This window comes from Corvus cornix, chromosome 1, assembly GCF_000738735.6.
Source record: "Corvus cornix cornix isolate S_Up_H32 chromosome 1, ASM73873v5, whole genome shotgun sequence".
In the NCBI taxonomy this organism is placed as follows: domain Eukaryota; kingdom Metazoa; phylum Chordata; class Aves; order Passeriformes; family Corvidae; genus Corvus; species Corvus cornix.
Genome location: NC_046332.1, coordinates 22,124,379 through 22,145,073, shown reverse-complemented (window position 1 = coordinate 22,145,073; position 20,695 = coordinate 22,124,379). Strand labels below are relative to the sequence as shown.

General features: G+C 40.4%; 1 protein-coding gene and 1 non-coding gene across 5 annotated transcripts in view; one reads left to right on the top strand and one right to left on the bottom strand.

Moving 5' to 3' along the window:
* The first annotated feature begins 1,237 nt into the window (after nucleotides 1-1,237).
* The window catches only part of CFAP91 (cilia and flagella associated protein 91), a 30,293-nt gene continuing 10,835 nt past the window's right edge, over nucleotides 1,238-20,695 (top strand). For 2 of the 4 annotated variants that reach the window (XM_039558588.1, XM_039558583.1), the window contains exons 1-11: nucleotides 1,238-1,322; nucleotides 1,773-1,849; nucleotides 3,880-4,031; nucleotides 6,890-6,973; nucleotides 8,237-8,299; nucleotides 9,213-9,394; nucleotides 10,108-10,285; nucleotides 10,630-10,787; nucleotides 11,031-11,213; nucleotides 11,383-11,525; nucleotides 17,637-17,756. In XM_039558588.1, coding sequence (XP_039414522.1) covers nucleotides 3,904-4,031; nucleotides 6,890-6,973; nucleotides 8,237-8,299; nucleotides 9,213-9,394; nucleotides 10,108-10,285; nucleotides 10,630-10,787; nucleotides 11,031-11,213; nucleotides 11,383-11,525; nucleotides 17,637-17,756 — 1,239 coding nt within the window. In that variant the 5' untranslated portion in view covers nucleotides 1,238-1,322; nucleotides 1,773-1,849; nucleotides 3,880-3,903. Of the gene's footprint in view, nucleotides 1,323-1,355; nucleotides 1,441-1,772; nucleotides 1,850-3,879; nucleotides 4,032-6,889; nucleotides 6,974-8,236; nucleotides 8,300-9,212; nucleotides 9,395-10,107; nucleotides 10,286-10,629; nucleotides 10,788-11,030; nucleotides 11,214-11,382; nucleotides 11,526-17,636; nucleotides 17,757-20,695 lie in introns of those variants that run through there. The other 2 variants (XM_039558569.1, XM_019283757.2) reach the window with 2 other exon arrangements.
* On the bottom strand, nucleotides 4,031-20,177 carry LOC104687040. The gene is made up of 5 exons (XR_002044704.3): nucleotides 20,089-20,177; nucleotides 19,562-19,794; nucleotides 6,429-6,494; nucleotides 5,518-5,684; nucleotides 4,031-4,779 (listed from the first exon to the last, which is right to left on the bottom strand). It is a non-coding gene; the product is annotated as an uncharacterized LOC104687040 (transcript).

The following is a 20,695-nucleotide window of genomic DNA, read 5'->3' as shown; positions in this document are numbered from 1 at the left end:
TGTACAGGCCTCTTGAGATGCTCTAACAGATTAAAAAAACCCTGCAGCCCCTCTGGGCAGTAAGTACCAAGCTATTTTCACAAAATGAGAGAAGCAATTAGGTTGGAAAAGACCTCTGAGTTCACTGAGTTCAACCTATGACCAAACACCACCATGTCAACTAGACCATGGCACGGAGTGCCACGTTCAGTCTTTCCTTAAACACTTCCACTGATGGTGATGCCACCACCTCCCAGGGCAGTCCATCCCAATGTCCAATTCCTCCTAATGTCCAATCTAAACCTCCTCTGGCACAGCTTAAGACTCGTCCTCTTGTCTTGTCACTGGCTGCCTGGGAGAAGAGGCCAACCTCCACCTGGCTACGCCTCCTTTCAGGGAGTTCCAGAGAGAGTTAAGGTCACCGAGCCTCCTTTTCTTCCGGCTAAATAACCCCAGCTTCCTCAGCCACTCCTCGTAGGACTTGTGCTCCAGACCCTTCACCAGCTCCGCTGCCCTTCTCTGGACTTGCTTTTACCACTTTATGGCTGCAGAAGTCCTAAGTGACAACAAGCAAAGCCAAGAATAAGAATATCCAGGCTTGAATCCCGTCCCTAGCTGTAACTGCTAAACCAGATTTCCTAAGCACTGAGCGAGGGTCCAGAGGAGAATCACATGAAACAACTCCAGCAGCAGCTGTTGAAAAGCAAAAATACGTATGTCCGTCCTTTCCCGGCCTCGCTCGTGCCCCGTCTTCCTCACACTCCAGCCAAATCCCCGCGCCAGCGCCGCTCTCCCGGAGGCGGCACAAGATGGACGCGGCAAGGCGAAGCCTCAGGGCTCTGCGGAAAGCGGGCGCGGGGAGCTGGAGGGAATTGGAGAGAGCAGGAGCACGAGCAGCAGCACGCCGGGACCAGCGGGGGAAAACCCTGCGCGCGTGGGCGCGTCTGTCCCGGGGAAGACTCACGATCAGCCGCCCCCAAGGCCGGGCAGGGCACGGTACCGTCCGGCCCGCAGCAACCCGGCCGCAGGGGCGGGACACTCCCGGCGCCGCCCGCCCGCCGCGGCCATGGGAACGGCAGCCCTGCCCGACCCGCTCGGCGGGGACGGGCTCCTGGCGGGACCTCCGGCTGCTCCTTCGGTATCGGGCCCGGCCGGCTCCGTGGCGCCCTGCCCGCGGCCCCGCCTCGCTGCAGCTCCAGGCGGCGGCAGCGGTGCGGCCAAGCCCGAGCCCTACGGCGGGCGCGGGGCCGGGGGTTGGGCGGGGCGCGGGGCGTGAGGCCTCCGCCTCTGCCGGGGCCTCCCCTGCACCAGGGCCCCGGGGCTGTCGCCGAGCCCGTCAAGAGGTGGGTACTGCCCAGCAGCGGGCAAGCGATAGGGCTGGCGGCTCCTGCGAGACTGGGACCATGGAACATTTGCTGGAGCAAAGCCAGCTCTGGGTCCCAGAGGGAAGCATCATGTACAGTATGGTATTTCAACTGATTACCATTGCACCATGCCTTTCTCTTAATGTTTCATGTCTTCTCGTTTTCTGTTTAAGTTGACGGTGCTTCCAAAGAAAGCAGATTTTTCTACTAGATTTTTCACATGCATCTTCCGCAGTATTTCATCTCTGAGGCTCATTTGTGTGATGGTGACATTTGTTTGATACAGAGACATGTATTTCAGTTCTTTCTTCCTAGTTTGTTTTATATTCTCTTATGTACAGACTTTTTTTAAAGAAGGAAGTGGAGCCTGGTGATTCGTGCTGATTCCTCAAGTATGTAACTAGTTCCATTTGTTCACTTGTCTTTCAGACCCTCTGTACACACAGTGAAGTGAGAAGGACCTTCCAAAGTCAAATGTCCATGCTCAGCTTGTTGATGATAAAGTGGTAGGTGTTGGCCAAAGACAGCTCACATGTTCACCTTGTCTTTTTCTGCATACACATGGTTAGAAACTGTCATGGTCCTAAGCTGCTCCCTTAAAACAGCATAATACAAAGCAGAGAAAGAAGTTTCATCTAAAACAAGACAACACGGAGTAGCCATGATTGCTAGCCTATGGTGACTCTCTAACAGCAACCTAGAAATACCCAGCTTCATGTTCTGAGTAATTTCTTAACTTGTGTGTCAGTATTTTTAATAGACTATCTCCAAGTGCTGTTAACTATAGCTTATATATGTTACTTAGATCTAATAAAGTAACTGGTCAGCTGCTGGGCTGTTGTTCAAGCAGAGCTGTCATTTCACACAATGCCTCCTTACTTACCTTGGGATATACTTAGATTACAGATCAACGTAGCATACGTAGACTAAAATGAAATATTTAGCGACAGCTAAGCAGCCAATAAAGACTGCAAATCCGTCCTGGTTCTTCATACAGAATTAGTAGAGTTTAACTTCCTAGCTAAGCCCTTAGCTAGTTAGCCCATGCTTAGTTTCCTACTGCATTTGCTCACCTGCTGTCAGTATTCCCCTTGGCTAGTTTAAAACCAGGTAAGGCATGTCTGTGGGGGTTGCAGTCACACCTTTAGACAGCAATGATTGATAGCAGCACAGGATGCATACAGGTAGAATGCCAGAGGAAAACAGACTTGATGCAACTGCACAATGAATTGGATTTTAAACAGAGCCTTCCTGAAGCTATGCATTTGACTGAGGCTGCAAGGCAGATATTCTGAACTCAGACTTCATTGCTGTACAGCAGGGGAAAAAGCCCTGAGCATCTTTCCAACAATGGAGTCAAGGAACATTTTTTTGAAGACTATTGCTGGATATCTCTTACTCCATTATCTCAGAATATTTCTTGTATCTACTTGAAAACAAAAAAGTGTTTGTCTGTGTCTCTGTAGTATGGCTGTGGTAACAGTTCAGGCTGGATGAAGTAAACAGGCATCCTATCACTAAAGTTGTCACATCACAGGTGTAATGGTGCAGACTCTGACTTGCATAAAACATGTTTTAAAATCAATCAGCAAATGCATAATGTGCAACTCAAAACCCTACATCCCTGAATTCTTAATCTGTAGCTTCACAAATTGGGATGCACAGAGCTTGTGATACTATTAGTTCATAGGGTATTCCAAACTCTCAAAAGCTGAACTCCTTTTGAAGAGAAATGGAACAAAAATGCAATTTCATGCGCAGCAAGCAGCTACTCATAGTAGGGTGCCTAGATCTTCATCAACTGACACTGTCTTACACACTGGTGAGTACTTGAAATGTCACCTGTATGCATTTGAGTTAGCACCTGCTGAAATCAAAGGGGCAATTCAAAATTCAGTTCTGATATCGGTCTTTACAGAAGCTCAAGCCAATAGAGCTACATCACTTATACTTCAGTCATGATTGCAAAGATTTATTGGCAGCCATAAATTTAGCAATTTAAGGCATATCTACCCAGGGAAATTAGTCCTTAAAAGGAAGGGTGTAGATTTTTAATGTGATCATTTTTGTATGTTAGCTCCCTTTGAGTTATTTTTAACAAATGCTAAAATTGTTCCAGTATAAAATAATGTAACTTTACCGTGTAAGTGGAATATGTTACTTAATTTCTAGAGCACTAAAATAGGAAGGAGTTACATGGGGTAATGTGCTAGAAGTTCACATTGCTGCACATTCACAGTTACTGCACACTAACTTCTTTATGTAACAAACTGTTAGACCTTTCGGTTTTAAGTATAAGTTTAGCACTGGAAAACAGCCAGAAGACAAATCTGTGCATCTGCTGCTAGTCTGGTATGCTCCACATCTTGAGAGGAACCATCTAACTAACTGACATCATTAACATATGTATGCCGCCTTCTTCCCCCATTCCAAATGTGCAGTCCTGTAAATCACAGCAGGCCGGAATTCTGAACTCTCATGCTGTTTGAAATGGCTAAATTAGAGCCTCTCTTCTTTGTGTCCACACAAATGCTAGGTGAAGGCACTGATATTCTGAAGTATGGCTACTGGACTGATTCACTTCCCAGCCTGCAGCTTGTGTTCCAAGGGCAAAGATCCAGTGCCTGCATTTATTGGTCGAAGATGGAGGGCTCAGCAGCGCCTGGAGGCTCTTCAGCAGCTTGCTGTGTAAGTGTTCTATGGTTGGATAATTTAAAATGAACATACAAAGAAAACCAACAAAAACCCATGCACGCTGAAGTGGAGATGACTGCAATTTGCTCCTACTTATATTTCCCTTGAAATTAAGAGATTGCAGCTGTTGTGGAGTATGGTTATCCATCTGTTTCTTGCAGGGTGGATGTTGCACATTCCTTCATCCCTGTGCTATCTGCTTTGCAGCGGTTGCCATGAAAAAGAAGAGAGTTATTTCAATCTCTTACAGATCAGATGAGTTATGAAGACTTCAGTGACTCATGTGTGTTACTTCAGTGGGAGCTCTTTCAATTTAGTCCCATGCAGTTGCAGCTGGTTAGGTTGCTTTTGCTGCTCTTTCCAGGGTCCTTGCAGCCTGAGTCCAGGGCACCACATTTTTAGTGCACGGGTTTCTTAGTTGAGCTTTCTTCCGGCGTCACAATTTGGTGACATATTTGATTCAGCAAATACTAAAAAAAAAGTTCATGTGTTTTGCCATACCACAGGTTTTTTTAAGTCCTCTTGTAGCTGTATTCAAGACTGCAGGCGTCAGCCTAGGTTTTTGTTTTCAAAGGTTCTTTCTGCTTTAAGAAACTAACTTTAGACCATGGGCTTTTTAGATGGTGCTTGCTTTGAGGTTGCTGGTGACTGAGTTCTACCACATGCCGGACAATAATCAAAGATGCTCAAGAGTGATACAGTGGATTTCACACCTGGTTTTGTTCAGTTTCAAAGGCATATTCTTCTCATTTCCATAATAAAAAAAAAAAAGAAATTTGGATTATTTTTTTTCTTAATACTATTTTCAGTGTTTCAAGCTGTCCTCAGCACATGAAAATCTCAGTGGATTCTTATATTTTGCCTGTGTGACACCTGTGCTGCTTTAAAATTGATTTACATTTCAACAAGATGTATATGCAAAATGTCTTGCAATTAACAAAAACCAAGAAATACATCTCCTCTGTTTCAACCTGCACTGATTGACAGTGCTGCTGATACGGAAGACAGAATATTTCCCAGCTGTCTTCTCAGTAGTTGCATTGCCTCTGCAAGGTTACTGGGAATAAATGCTCATTTATTTCAGCAAAGTCAGCAAATATAAGTCAAGGACATGCCAGAGGAAGGATCTATGGAATAAAAAGGGCTATTTCCCTGTGTTCCCATTGTGCCTGTAACTATACCATAATAGGATGAACGGTTTATGCTAATAAAGTTAGACTATAAGAATAAGTGCCCACCTGTGCTGAATGAAACACAAATCCATCTGGCTGGAGCAACGGTCTGATATGTAAAGAGTCAGCTAGTGGAACTAGCCCTCAGCTCAATTAACTCATTTGAATTACAAGCACAACTTCACAATAATGGGTTGATTAGTGCTGAGCAAGTATATCAGGTTATGACATTCCATTTCAAATTATTCCCTTCTCTTTTCTTATGTGATGTGACTGAAAGCCTTGGGAAGAGATGACTTTAAACTTACCTTGGCAGTAAATTGTATGTCACGGGAGGTTAATGAAGTGTCTCACTCTAAGCTTTCCTGTAGCAGGTTGCCATACTGTGCCTCCCCAAATTCCACAGTTTGCAGGAATTAGATGAGGGCTTGGAAGACAACTGATCTCAGCGTGTAATCCTCTGTTTTGATGCCAGCTGTTGAGCAATGTTACGTATTGTCAATTGTATTTCTGTAAATATACCTTTGTAATTAAAATTAGGTATCAGCAACCAACCCCAGTACCCACAAGTCCATACGTCTGAGGTCAGAATTCTTACAAATTGCCAAAAATGGTCTTACAGAAAACCTGGCCTTCAGGACTTGCCACATATATAGCTCAAAGAAATAAAATCATCATAGAATGGCCTGGGGTGGAAGGAGCCTTAAAGATCATGTAGTTCCAATCCCCTTGCCATGGGCAGGGACACCTTTCACTCAGAGCTCCATCCAACCTGGTCTCAAACACTTCCAGGGACACGGCATCCATAACTTCTCTGGGAAGAACTTCTGTTTTTGTCTTTAATAGCCGTGCAGGTTGAGAAAAGTAAGACTGGAGTATAAAGCAGTTGTGAAATCAAATAGCAGTCCTGATGAATAACTTTCAAATTACTCAGTTCTACCCATTATCTCACTAACTGCCTTAATGAGGTTTTCCACATGATCTTCCAGAGCCTTAAAGAAAACTCTTCAAGATGTTACAGTGAAAAATTTAAACAGTCTGCCTACTTTAAATTCAAAGTAGGGGAAAAAAAATGAAGAGTGTTCTTGCAAAAGATATGGTTGTTCCAGGATAGATTTTGAAACATTCCCACAATTGTCCTAATTTTTCTCCTTTGCTGTGGAATTCAACTGAAATTGCTGATTCTAAATTTTTAAACATTTGCTCAAAATCTCTTTACCTGCTTTTCAAAGGTAGAAAGTGTAAGTCTTCTCCTTTGCTCATTCTGCTCCTTTACACGTATTTTCTGTAATGGAAAGTATTTCACTCTTAAGGATATAAGCATGTTACTCCCAATTCCAAGAAAAGTAGTTTCCTTTACAAAGTCAAGCATGTACAAGTGGTCAATCCTTTTCATAACAAGCTCATAAGAAAGTTTTAATAAAGGCAGCAAAGACCATTTCTTGACCAGACATAGTGGGAAATATACATAAAGTGTCAAACTATTTTGCTACATAGGTAAATATGAAAAAAACAAACTATAATTGCTTATGTAAGTGTGAGGACTGGGGGGAATTTACAGTGTGCATGTTGGATAGTGCAACCAGAGGGAAGAGAGAGGAAAAAAAAGAGCATAAGGAGAAAAGGTCAGAACTGCTCTGAATGTACTTCTTAAACAATGTCATGTATTTTGACTTTCAGAGGTCAGTCTTCTCTTCAGATACCTCAGATTGTGTATGAAGATCCTGAAGTTGGTGGAAGGAATCGCTACAAATATTTTGCACAGTAAGGAATGAACTGATTTGAAATAGGGTTCAGAAGCTTGCTTCTGTGCAGTTTAAAGAGCACCTAAGTAAAGGCCAGAACATTATTTTTTCTGTATTTTCTGTCAATTCTTTGATCACTGATATGGAAATTTCTAAGAGTAACCAAATGTTAAAACACAAGGTCTTTTTAAATTCACACTATGACAGAATTTTCAGTTATGAGCTACCATATAAGCAAATATACCAGACATTGTGTACTTAATAAGAAAGCCTTGGGCTGTAGAGCACCCTGTGCAAAGGAAGAAGATATTTACAAAGCCGTTGTGGTTCTCCAGACCCCTAGAAAGGTGTTTTCTTAAGAAGGAGCCTTTTAACTCCCAGTTTCTGCCAGGAGCAGAAAGGGAGCAAAGGCAAGCTTTGATTAACTTTTCATCAATGTCCTCTACTTCAGGACTGCTCTGCTCCTTCCAGAATGACATTGCAGGTCAGCAATGGACTCAAGATCTGAACCAACAGCTACCATATAAACATTCTTGACTTAGTCACATACACTTTGAATTGCATTCACTATTTTACTCAGCAGCTATTGGCCACTATGTCCACTTTAAATACAATAAAATTGCCAAGTTTAATAAATTGAAGTCTATTGTGGCTCTTTTATCAGCAATTTTAAAAGAACAAAGACAATGTTATCTTCTGCAATATGAAATTAAGCTTCAAAGTCTCCCAAAGGCTGAGGGAAATCGATAGAGAACTGCAATATGCAAACTATAAGAATGCCTAGGAAGGAATTATTAGTATGTAGTTGAGCCCATATCACTTTCCAGATACCTCATAAAATACTGAAAAAAAGGAACAATAGAATTAGATGAGTCCAAACCAAATTATCAGCTGATTGTAGGAATGAGTTTCAGATTTCAAGCAGTTATTAAAACCCACAACTCTTTCAAAGACTTGAAGAGAAAAATTAAACTAGTTAGTGAAATATACACAAAATGTTGGGAGCACACTCAAAACTAACTTTAATAATTGTCTTGTTTTGCAATTCCACTTTCTGCCTTGACTTAAGAATAACAGTTCTACTGGTGAAACTTTCTCTGTTACTATTTAGCTATGAAAGAGTTTTTTAATATTCAGGCACAATTCTTAAACATGAAACTACAGAACCTGAGTTGTGGAAAATCAGTGTAATGCCACTGAAGTTAATGAACTGCAGCTTTTCTAAACCATAATGATCTTTTAGGCTCATCCTTGTTGTCTTACTTTCATTCTCTCTTTTCAGACCTCTCAGCTCTTCTAATAAGCTGCCTCCGGGAGCTGTTCTAGAAGATGTTGCTTATACAGAGTAAGTAGTGACTTGTGGAAAATTACTGTTGTAGTTAAATTTAAATTTAAATTTAAATTTCTCACCAGAAGAAGATCAGGAGACTATTTAGCTGGTGACCAGTATTTTTCATAATTAACCAACAGGAAAAGCTTGTTAAGAGGTAAGATGCTGTTCTCATCATTGGGAATTCTAGAGGAAACACGTGATTGGCTGTTTCAGAATTTGCTTGCGGTATATACGTAGTGCTTTGTGAATAAAGGACATGCTTCTACTGTTTTAGGATTGTGAGGCTTGAAGCAGAAAGCTAGGTGTCTCTGAATTCCAGAAGAGATACCATAGCAAAGAAGCTTCTCTAGTAGAGCAATATTGTTGGAACGTCTTCTGATGTTTAATTACAATCTCTGTGATAGATGCAATACTGCCCAGAGATTTGGAGCATCCATGATGTAGTCTAATGTGGTTTTCAGAGAGTATCAGATTTTGAGGTCACATAATAAAATTCAGTTCCTAGTAGAGTCAGTGGAAGTTGCATGTGCTTATATAAGAATTAAATTTTTATTCTGGACTTGTTGAAAAGAGAAACATGTAAACTAAATTGAAGCAGTCCTACTTCATGTTACTTCAACCATTCTGTGTCCGTTAAAGGCAATGCTTTAGAATGGATATGTAGGAAAGATTTGTATGTAATAATCATGAGAGCTGAAAATAGAAGATATCTGGATTATTTACCTAAGGAGGGTGTTTCAGACTCAGTGTAGCCTCAGTCTGCTTTTACTAAAGATAATGGAATTAACATCAATGGGAGTATTGTTAAGATAAACCAAAACACATTTAAGTCTCCCACCTTTGACTGATGTGTTTCTGGTTTGTTTGCTTGGGGTTTTTTTTAATGAATGTGACCAATGTTCCTCCATCTTGCACCTCTTTTTAGGACAGAGCTGGATGTCCAGCCAGCTGCAGAAGATAGCCAGATCTTTGGCCTCATGTTCCGAACTCTGGGGACACAGACAGATTACAGGGATGGTGAAGCACAGACAGATCCCTATTCCCCTGAATATATAGTTCACAGTGGCTCAGTCCCTGAAATTCTGACACTTGCTACACTCACTTGGGGTGAGTTGTGAAATTAAGATAAATTATAATAATCATGTCACGACTTTAGCAGGAGGTTCTTTGCTTTTCAATGTCAGGTTTCAAGTTTGTTGCCAGTTTTGGCAGTCCTTTGTTGTGTGCATTTGGCGCAATTATTTCATCTGTTTCTAAAATAAGTATGATATTTGCCTACTTAATGGTGCTGTTCTGGGGCATTTAATGAAGAGTTTTGAAGATCATTCAATATAAAAAGCTCATGTTTTACAAATATGAACTAGGAGCAGTTTCTCCATTTACCCAATGTTCTTCAGCTGCTCTGAGCTGAACATTGTTTAAAAAAAAAAGCCAGTATGAAGACTGCTGTCCCAGAATATACCTGTGGTCCTCATCTCCCAGTGTCTCACCTGCAATGGTGATAGACACTGAGCATGCCAAAGAAAGCGCTCATTAGCAGAAACTATCTTCTTAGAAAAGCTTTTCTTCCTTTGCAGCCTGCAGTAGAAGAATGAAGTGCCAGTGTTGATGTCCACTGAACTATAGCAACTGCAGGTCCAACCATGTCTCATACTGCAGAATTTCACTGGCCTTAGAAGTATTTTCTTCTGACTTTTGACAGTTCTGCTTGTGTTTAACACATGGGCCTGTGCCCATCCAGCCCTCTCATACATTTTGCTGGTGGCTGTTTGTGGGATTTACCAATCTCCTAAAGAGCTAATGCTTCTTGTCCCTGTAAGGTCGGGGGCTGCCAGCAGGACAAGCCGAGATAGAGATTATTGACCGCATCCGGGAAAAACGTGCTTGGGAAGCAGCTCTTCCACCCATGGACAGTCCCTCAAACATCGCAAAGAGGTTGAAGATGATGGAGGCTATGGAAAGGAAGGAGTGGGCTTATAGAGAAGAGGAAATAGATAAGTAGGAGTCCAGTTACTCTTTTATTTCTTCTAATTATTGGCTGAATAGAGGAGGAGCAAGAAGGTTTAAGGGATTGGCTGAAGGGCACAACAAGCCTTCTATTTCTGTGGAAATATCCTGGTTTTGGGAAGGAGTGTTTTTCTTAAATGTAATCTGCGGGTCTGCTACCACAATACTTTTAACCAGTGCTTAACTCCCTTTTTAAAATGAAAGATTGAATAAGAGATATGCAATATGAACTATCTGTAAAGTAGTCCATTGGTATGTAGGATTTGATGGTGACAGCATTGCACAGAACGCTGCAGAGTACACTCAATACTATCTGACCTTTTCTTGCCCTGCAGGTTGCAGAAGGTCCAACTGGAAGTCTTTAAGAAGCTGCTGCAGAGGCGAGAGGAGAATCAAAATGAGGTGGATGCCATGCGCTTGCACAACCAGTGGCAAAATCATCAGAAGGCTAAAGAGGAGAAAATAAGAAAGATTCAGCGTGACTGTGCATTGAGTAGGTCTGAAAGACAGGAAGACAGGGATATGAGATGGTTTCCAGACAAACCATTTCTGTTGTCACAAGGTTACAGTCTGTTCAAAATGAAATAGGTTGCATCCACAGTATTGATATGCATGGCCAGCATTTGGTCTGTCATGTTTTTATTTTATCTAGCAAAAGCTCTTGTAAATTTACCAAAGGTACGGCTTTTATAGAACTATTTGTATGAACCTTCTCACATTTGTGTTTCCTTTTCAGTGCTCAGGAAACTGATAGCTAAGAGCAAGAATTTGATGGGAAAGCTGGAGAGACGAGATATCATCAAAGAGTATAATGACTTTTCATCACAAACATATGCTCCTTTGTCTCGAATTGGTTTTTTTCCAGACAACAATTCTGACTACTGTGCGGTAAAAAACTTCTATCTTAACACCTTTGCAGGTAAGGCATTTTGGAAGACTTAGTTGTGGGAGATAGTTACTTGAGATATTGCCAAAATTCAAGTTTCTCTTCCCATCCCTCCACTACTTAATCACTGTTTGTATTAAAATCCGTGTATGTATTGTAATCCTTGTGTGCATTATAATCTTTCTTTGTATTATAATCTTAGGATTGTGTGAACTGGACAAATCTGTACCGGATTCTGTCTCCCAGCTCAAGATTAAAGCTCCAAAACCTAAATGCACTATCACTAAGACTGGCTATATTAAGAAGTCAGGAAGGCTAGATGCAGTCCTGGCACAAGTTCACCAGGTATGAAGCTGCATCCAGCAGCATGTCAGTTCTTCTTAGATTTGAACTGCTCACAACTGCAGTTGGGAAGAAGCGCAAGCTTCTTCCCAATTCCTTGTGATAAATTCTTACTGTGTAAAACAACTTGAAGAAAAAAACATGCAGACTGTTGTAGGCTGGACCAGTACTGCTTTGATATTCAGCCCATCAGTACTTTCACTCCTGGTTCTGCTCCAATCCTATAGAAAACAAGCACAGCTGCTTCTGTCTTCCTATAGATCAGGTATTTGTATTGGAACATATAATGTTAATTTGAAATTCTCACCCTTTTCTCCTTCTCATTTCTCCATTTTATAATGCACTACTGGATACCCTGTCAAGCTTCCAGTAATAAAAGAAAGCAAATTTGGATTCATATTCTAAATATTTTGTACATTTTTTAAAAAGTACATTTTAAGTACATACTGTAAAAACATCTGCAGCAAAGCATGATTAAAATGACCCCACTCATAAAATCAGGTCACGATGATGGATGTATATCACTGTTGTTCCCTAAGAGCAGCATCTGATTTGCAAACATGCTAATAGCATTTTGCATATCTTAATTTGTCACAACTGTTCATGCAGATGAGGTGTCCATAGATGCAGTTAACCACCAAGGAAAGAAGTGCCTCATTTGCATCTGCAATCACAATATTTGTAAATTACATTTACTTTTAAGTACACTTCTTGTGATGCTGTTGAGGGTTACCTTCATGTAAAATCAGGAGTATTCTTGGCTGGCTGCTGTATCCTTGGAAAATAGTGACTCTCATTTGTAAAGCTTGGCAAGTTTCACTTATATTTATATATATTATATATATGCATATGTATGTATGTATGTATAGCTCTTTTGATTTGGTGTAATTTAATAATAATTTGAAAGCAGACATTAACCTGCTGAATTTTAAATTGAAATCTTGCTCTGAAAAATCAATCATATTATCTCAAATTTAAATGCTGCCGGATCTTGTAAAAGATGAAATATTGCATCTCATTATTCTCCAGAAAGAAAATTTTCAAAGAAAATCTTGAGTGCTACAGGAATTGTTCAAGAGTAAGGACAAAACTCCTAGTTTTAAAGACACAGAAGTAGTGAAGGGGTTTGAGTTTGGGTGGGTTTGCATAAAATTCAAGGAGTGATTGTCTAATGTGCATCATAGCATGGTTCTCATTGTCAGCAGAATGTTAGTCCAAGCTTTTGGAGCTGAATTCCAATTACAGCAATTGTATTCTGTTTGTTTAAAATACTTCTCATGGTATGAAAGACTGTGGTGAAAATACTTCTCATGGTATGAAAGAGAAGTGTGAGCAGGCGAATGCTGGCTGCTCACACAATAATGTCTCTTCAAAGAAAAACTGGTGGACAAAGGAGGATGGAATGCAGAACAAATGCAGACAATTCTGCATATTTTCTTTCTTAAATCAGTGTAGATCACTTGGTCTGCATAGATTTATAGCAACTGAGAGGCTAACATAAGTAATACTCATTTCTCCACCACAAAAAGCCAAAATGTATATTCTTTTAAAATCAAAAACCATTTCCTTTGCAGGCAAAAATGATGAAATAAATCATTATGCAAAATTTAACTGCTGCTTTTAGATATACAGAAATAGACACCAGACTGGTTGGTCCAGACAAGCAGAAAGTACTGACACTGTGAAACACCCAGACTGCCTCAGCCACTAGATTTAAACAAACTCTGTTCAAAGAATCAAGAAATGACTGCCCTACTTAGCTCTTGAGCTCAGTGATGCTGTTCCCAGTCACTTCTCCCATCAGAGGCTTTTGCTTCTGAAGTTTGGTGGCTATAGCATGTTCTGGCTTAGCAGAGCCCCTTGCTGACAGGTCCACCTCATACACTACTGGAGCTGTCAAAACCAGAGCAGTAAAGCGTGCAGAGCACTTGCATTAACAGAGTTTATGAGAATCCTCCCTGAGAGGACAACTCTCTGGCACTTAGAGTAAGCAGTCCCAGTTGTGCCAACAAACCTCCCATCACACACAGCAGAAAAGAAGTTTAAAGCAGGTAATTAGGGAGCATTTTAGAAGGGCACTGTGTTGCTTTGCCTTATTTCTATTGCTGAATAGCCAGACCAGTTTTCTATTCAAAAGCTCTATTTTAGTGCTCTCCTACTTCATCTATAAATTCTCTCCCATAATCGTAGAAGTAAAGTGGAATTCTAGAAAATTCAACAGAGTACACAGTGATCTCGCTCTAGAATGAGTTTCTTTTCTTTTCCCTGGATTATCTGGAAGCATGTGATAAATATAGGAGGAATGCTAGATTTTGGCCTCACAAGTAATTAGTTTTAATAGAGGAAGTTTCCAAGGCTTGCTTCTCTGGCCAAACATGAGGAAGAATGGATGAGTTCTCATTATGTTCCTTATTTGTTTGCCAGATTGACAGTATTCCTAAACTTAAAGCTTGTTAGACGGGATAAGCAATAATCCAAGTAACTACAAAAAGGATCTGTGTCTTCTTAAGAATGAGAGCTGCTTTTTTCAGACATGAAACTAAGCCAAAAAGAAGTGATTTTAGCAGCAGACTTTTTGAGGACCATCCTGAAACCTTTTGCAGAAATATCATGTACACTCAGTAGTCTTTGAATAATTCTCTAAAATAACAGAACATGGCAGAAACAGGAGTCACCTAAAATTTACAGTAAAAACAGCAATCTTTATCTTAAGCCAGATCAGTAAAAGGACAAAGAAAGATAGTTCCTCGCCAGCACAGGTAACAGTGCTTTAAGGAATATAAGTGATCCATTATATAGACAGTCTTGTATGAAAATCCAAGGCATTAAGGACATAACATACCAATACAGATAACTAGTGCAGGGAGTAAATGCAACTAGGTAAGTGAATACACCAAGGAGTGGAGGAGGTGGTAGAAGACATCCCAGTGCAGAACAATACATGACTTTAGGCAGACCCTCTATGCTCTGGTGACTCAAGTGGGGTGAAGTGTCAGGTAGTTTCAAAGTGTTGGATCAAGATGAGGTCAGAAACAAAAACTTCTCACCTCAGCATTAAGCGCAAGTCTCTCCACATCTGTTTTCCTTTATCTGGTTGCTGGAAGGAGGTAGAGAAGTAGAGGGGCCAAGAATGTCCCTGGAGAACATCTCTGCCAACTTCAAAGCATAGGAAAGCCTGTTTAAGCAGTTATTTCTTCAAGAACAGATCTCCACACCGTGTTAGTTGGCTCACGCTCAGACAAGCTCTGAGAGCTTTTATGTCAGTCTTGATCAGCCAAGATGCAGCAGCCATGCTGCACTGTCAAGCACCTCAATGATCCTACCTGAAAGGAGGCTGTAGCCAGGTGGAGGTTGGCCTCTTCTCCCAGGCAACCAGTGACAGAACAAGATGATATAGTCTTAAACTGCACGAGGAGAGGTTTAGATTGGAATTAGGGGGAATTACTTCACAGAAAAGGTGATTAGATGTTGGAATGAGCTGCTCAGGAAGGTGGCGGAGTCTCTGTCCCTGGAGGTGTGTAAGGAAAGACTGGACATGGAACTCAGTGCCATGGTCTAGTTGCCATTGTGGTGTTTGGTCATAGGTTGGACTCGATCTTAGAGGTCTTTTCCGACCTCATTGATTCTGCAATTCTGTAATCACACCTTTGTCATCTACGAGCAAAAAGGAAGAAAGAGAACCATGACTGTACACTTTGTGCTGAAAATCAAATATACCTAGGGTCTTGTGGAAAGGAGAGGATCACAGAGAAGATAGGGGAGGAGTCTAAAGAATGGATTGATTTCTTTGAATGGAGAGTTGCTTCTTAAGCCCCCATCCTGTCAAGAGTTCTGCTTCTCTCAGAAGCTGGCTAAGAAGCTAAGGTGTATGGTGAAAAGCATGAGTGCCGTTTGCTGTTCACTGCATTTGCCAGGAGAATGGAAAGGAGATGAATTGTGTTCTTTCACTGTCCAGTCCAGCCAGATCCTACCTTGACTCTGAACTTCCTACCTGAATAAAGGAATGTAGTCTGTATCAGGAAAATTGAAGTGTGGTATGTAGGTAGTAACATTTGGTGTATGTTGCTCAGAAATTTAGCACTTTTATCTTTTTAAATAAAGTATTTTTGTAGTGATTCTTGAGCCCTGGTTTCCCTGTTTCCAAAAATCAGAACTTGTTAAGTTAGGCAGAACCAGTTAAGGCAAAACCCCTATATTTTCTTTTTCTTGTCTCATGTTAAACTCTTAAAATAATTTAAAGCATCAGATTAGAGAAAGCAAATGGTAAGCATTTTTTTTGCTTAGTAAAGGTAGCCAAGCAGGCACTAGATAGTTCTGACATGAAAACATAAAACCACTTCCAGGAACTGCAACAAATCTACGTTAATAATGATTCCCTCTTGTCCAAATTGCTCGTAGAGTTTTCTGTTTTTAGAAGTTGTTATTCTGGTTATATTTTGTTACTCTGGTTAGCAGGAAACATTTTTGGAGGCCACAGTTTTATTAGAAAAATTCTTATGAATGTGAGATTGTACTAATAAACACAGTAGCCATTGTTTTCAAAAGGGTCACAGCTACAGCAGCTTTTTCTTTCTGCTTCCCTTGCCCTGCCATGCAAATCTCCTTATAAATCATAGCCAGCACTGTTATAATCTTCATGCTAGAGAGCTCTAAGGTCTTCACATACAAAACACAGTTCAGAAAATCTCTCAACATTTTTGAGCTATAACCATTTCACATGGCTTAAAAGCAGTTTATAGGCTCTGATTCTTGCATCATTAACGTGGACCATTTAAGAAGCTTTCAGTAATAAAGTATTTTATCCCCTCCACCTAGAAACCTCTCTCCTTTTCTGGAGCAATTCATTATCCTGTCCTGAAAGATCAGATCCTACATGCAAGAAGGGTTTTTATACAGTGACTACTGGAGTTTCAAAACTTCATTAATGTCAAAATTAAATTCTGTGCAAATGCCATCAGTTTCCTGTTACTGGAGAGATACATTCAGCCTTGAGCTTTTTTCTGAAGTTTTTCTTTTGATTTCGCTCCTTGGTGAAATACTGTATTTGAACATTTGAAAGAGAGAGCGTGAAAAAAGGAAAAGGCACACTTTCCCTTGCTGGAATATGATCTTTCGATAATAAAGACTAAAGATCCTACCCATACAGTAGTAGGATTATAGTTTTGAAGGAGCTTTAAATGTATGTACTCCTTTCCCTCTCTTTGTGAGCCAAAGTGTGATGGCCTACAGCAGGCAAGCTTTGCCATGCAGTTGGAAATGCTTATCTGAATATCTACTTCTGAGGGCCTGGTGGTGGGAAATTGGCAGGTCTTGGGCTTTTTAAACAGTTTGAAAATGTCTTGAAAGAGCTGAGGCTGTGGTGGCACTTCCACTCTAGGCTGCTGACAAGGTCTGGCATCTGCCACCAAACAGCTGCGAGCAAGGTAAACCGCGTACTTATTGGACTTTTGGATTTTCTTGGTAGAAGGAAGTTTTTGTACAAGACAGTTTCTCTTTTGCCCCCAGTCCACTTGTACAGTTGCTGTGGGTGCTGCTGGGCAGTTGTATGTGAGCATAGCAGAGTTCCAAAACATATTTTGCTGCGGTTCAATCCTGTGCAGTAATAGCCTATCACACAAAGACATTTCACTGAGGAAGGGCCACAGAACAGTGACAATACACTCTTCAAGCGACCCCTTCAGAAAATCTCCTGACTGCATAACATTTCTAACCCGCAGTAACAAGCATTACCTATAGTTAAAGACAAAGAGTTACAGCATTCCTAGAAAATTAATTATTTGAGAATTAAAGATGAAGTTCATACCGATTTTAGATTAAGTTTAGGTGACTCAAAAGTGCTGATGACTTGTTAGTAAATACAGTAAAATAACTCCTGCTTCCTCCTTACATATGATTTTGACATTCCCACCAATATATTCTGACCAACCAATAGCCTCATCTACTGACCATACTCAGTTTTTCAGTTGATGTGCTGTAAGAAATAGAAGCCACAAGCCTGCAAAGCTTTCAGCTCCCTGTGGGCAGTGTGGTCAGCAACAGTCAGCATCTAAAGGACTGGCTTTATTGCGTTGTTCTGTCTACCCATGTTCTTATTAAATTGGATGTCTTTTGCAGGCACTACTGGAGGAGAAGAAGAATAAAGCCAAGGAGCCAAAGAAGCCTCCCCCTGTCTTCGAAAAAGTAGAAACCCCTGTTCCTAAGCCACCCACTCTAATCCTGGAAAAACCATCAACTGTAAGTGAGCTGGTTTTAGCACTTTTTTCCCTGTTGATCTCTGATTGTTTCCTACACAGCTGTTAAAGGAATGCCCAGAGAATGAAAGAAGAGAGCTTTTATCTTTTTTGTGTGCATCCATGTTAAAAATAGCCATATTATTTCTTAAGACTCTCTTAGTCTCTCTTTATTCTATAAGGAGTGCTAGCAGCCAAAGATTTGAAAATAATTTACAGTATCTGTTGGCCAAATTCTTTAGTAAACTTTGTTTTATAAAGACATAAATTAGTAGACGTTATTCCCTTGTTCTTGGGGAACAAAAAGACATCATCATCATCATCATTATTATTGTCATTATTATTCAGTAGCTTCCAACGTTCTGATCTGACAACACTATCATAATCCAGTGAGGCAATTAAGTTTAGACTTACTCAAGTCAGAGAGACCTTGGCTGCTCAGCACTGAGCATGCACTTCATTAATTTTCTGGAGTGAAGCTCTTGTCATCATGCAGGATGCAGTGTTTGATAAGCATGCACCAGTTCACAGATAATGATTCTCCTGCAGAGATTGAAATAGCAGTAATGATGTGTCATGGGGGATGTGATATGTTGTAGGAAAAAATTACTTTTTAGGGGAGCTGCAACTTCCTTTCCTTTCTTAAAGTAACATACTTAAGAGCTGATTGCCCCAGTGGACTGTTTTGTCTTCTTATTAACACCATTTTCATGATGTACAGACAGAATTACTATTTTAACTTGTGAATTTAAGAGGCACACAACCATGAAAGGGAAGAGAGAAAGTCTTATTAAATCATCCATACTGCTGTGTTCCTTTGTGCAGTATGATATTCTATGTTTTATACAGTCTATTTTAAGATGACTGGAACAAGAATTTCTTATCTCCTTGGGGAGGGCTTTCCACAGCTTTACCAACTTCTGAGCATTAGATACTGTATTGCAGTGGTAGATTTACACTGCTTAGGTTTACCAGTTTGACAGATTTTTAAGTTCTTTGAGATAACATGTAAAGAAATCAGAAAAATTTTTCTACCACTTGTAGTCATTCTTGAGTGTGTTTACAGATTATAGTTGGGGTTTTTTTAAGAATTCAAGTACAATAGAATTCCACCTTCATGAATTCTGTCAACATTTGGTTTATTTTCAAGAATCTTTACATGTGAACACATAAAAAATGGAGCTCTCCAGTGAAGCTCCGTCTGTGAAATCAGGCCACTTGAGCCACTGAAGAGCAGCACTAACATCTCCTGCCTTGTCAAATCCAAGTAAGGTTTCTCCTACCAGGTGTCTGTGAGGAGCAGTGAAAACAAGGCTCTTCTCTGTTATTAATGCTTCTCTTCCTGCCATACACCCATACGAGTACCAACTGCTAAGTGCTTCCCACCGGAGCTGAGGATCTCAAAAAGAAACTATGCCGGAAGAAAGTGGAGAGAATGGAGGCACTACTGCAAGTAACCTCAGCTTCTCTCCCCCAGTCATTTCTAATGGACTTAATAGCCACAACAAGTTCACAGAGCACCTCTGAATTCCTTCATTAGTTTATGACTTTCTTCCAGCCTCCTCTAGTTTGCAGCCATCTCCTAGATTCTTCTATATCCTTAATTTTTCTTTTTTTCTGCAGGGCATGATGGGCTTTTCATCTCCCCTCAGTCTTTCCTGCTGGTCTGCAGCAGGCAGATGGACAAGCTGATGATTACACTTGCTAAGGCATCATTTGCAGCATTCAAAAACAGAAGTACAGAAAAATGCTTCTCATAAAAATTCAAACCTAATCTTAGTTAATATCACACCAAGCATTTTGGCTTACCAGTATCTGTGCCATCACCATTTCCAAAACTGTCCTGAAGGGATTTCACAATGTAGCCAGGTCATGTGGTAGAGTTTAGCTCTGTAGGACTGGAAATTCATCCCTTCTTTCCAGAGAAGAAGAACATACCAAATCACAAGTCCTCTCGCTAGTTCTGCTTTGCTGCCTCTGAGTGCTGGTTTGGAAAGGCAGGAATGCTTCCTTTTGCATTTGGAAAACTCAATCTTCAACACCTAAGAAAAAACAGATAACTAAGATTCAAGCCCACACACCTTCTCTCATCCCACGCTCTTCCCTGTTTTTCCAGCACTTCTTAAATACCACATGTCAGTGCAGACCTCACAGGTTCTTTATTAAAAAGACCTTGCTGCCAATTTTCAGATTTCTTTTTATCTTTCTCAGGCACCCAGTGGATTTTTTTCTTTTCCTGCTGTCAACTCTAAACTAGAAGACCCCTCGCCTAGAAAAAATGCTGCCGTCTGTGCTTTGTCTACTTCCTCTATTTCAAATAAGCCCTTTTTTTTTACCTCTGTGATCATCTTCCCTTTCCCACCATGCTCCATCATTCTTCCAAGTTGGCATCAATCACACAATGCTAGGCCAGTAAAGTTCTGTCTCTGTCTCTCAAAGAGAAAAATCACAATAGACTGTAGTTAATTTTATTTCCAAACTATCACTTTGTGAGTCTTAAATTTACTGAGTTACTCTGATAAAGATCACCACTCAAATACATATCAAAAGAAAATTTGTATGTGTTTCCTTTTAATTTAAAACCCTTTTTTATGGTTAACAGCTCTCGTGGACATGTTCTATACCCTTAGTGTCTTGACCTGTTAAATTAATGTAGCTGATGTTCATTTTGCAAACTTAGATTCAGTCAAGCTACAAATAGTACTTACAATGCATACAATAATTTTCTCCATCAACATCTCCTTATCATTAGGTTCTCATCTCTAAAGACCCTCTAAAATCTCAAATAACATCTAATTATAGGACCTTTCTTCCCCATCCCTTGTAAAACATGGAAGTACATGTTACTCTGATTCATCTTGCTTTCCCTAGAAATTAGAAGAATAGTGTTCAGAAACAACCAAGAGAAGACAAGATGTGAGTTAGACTGTTTAATAGTTAGAT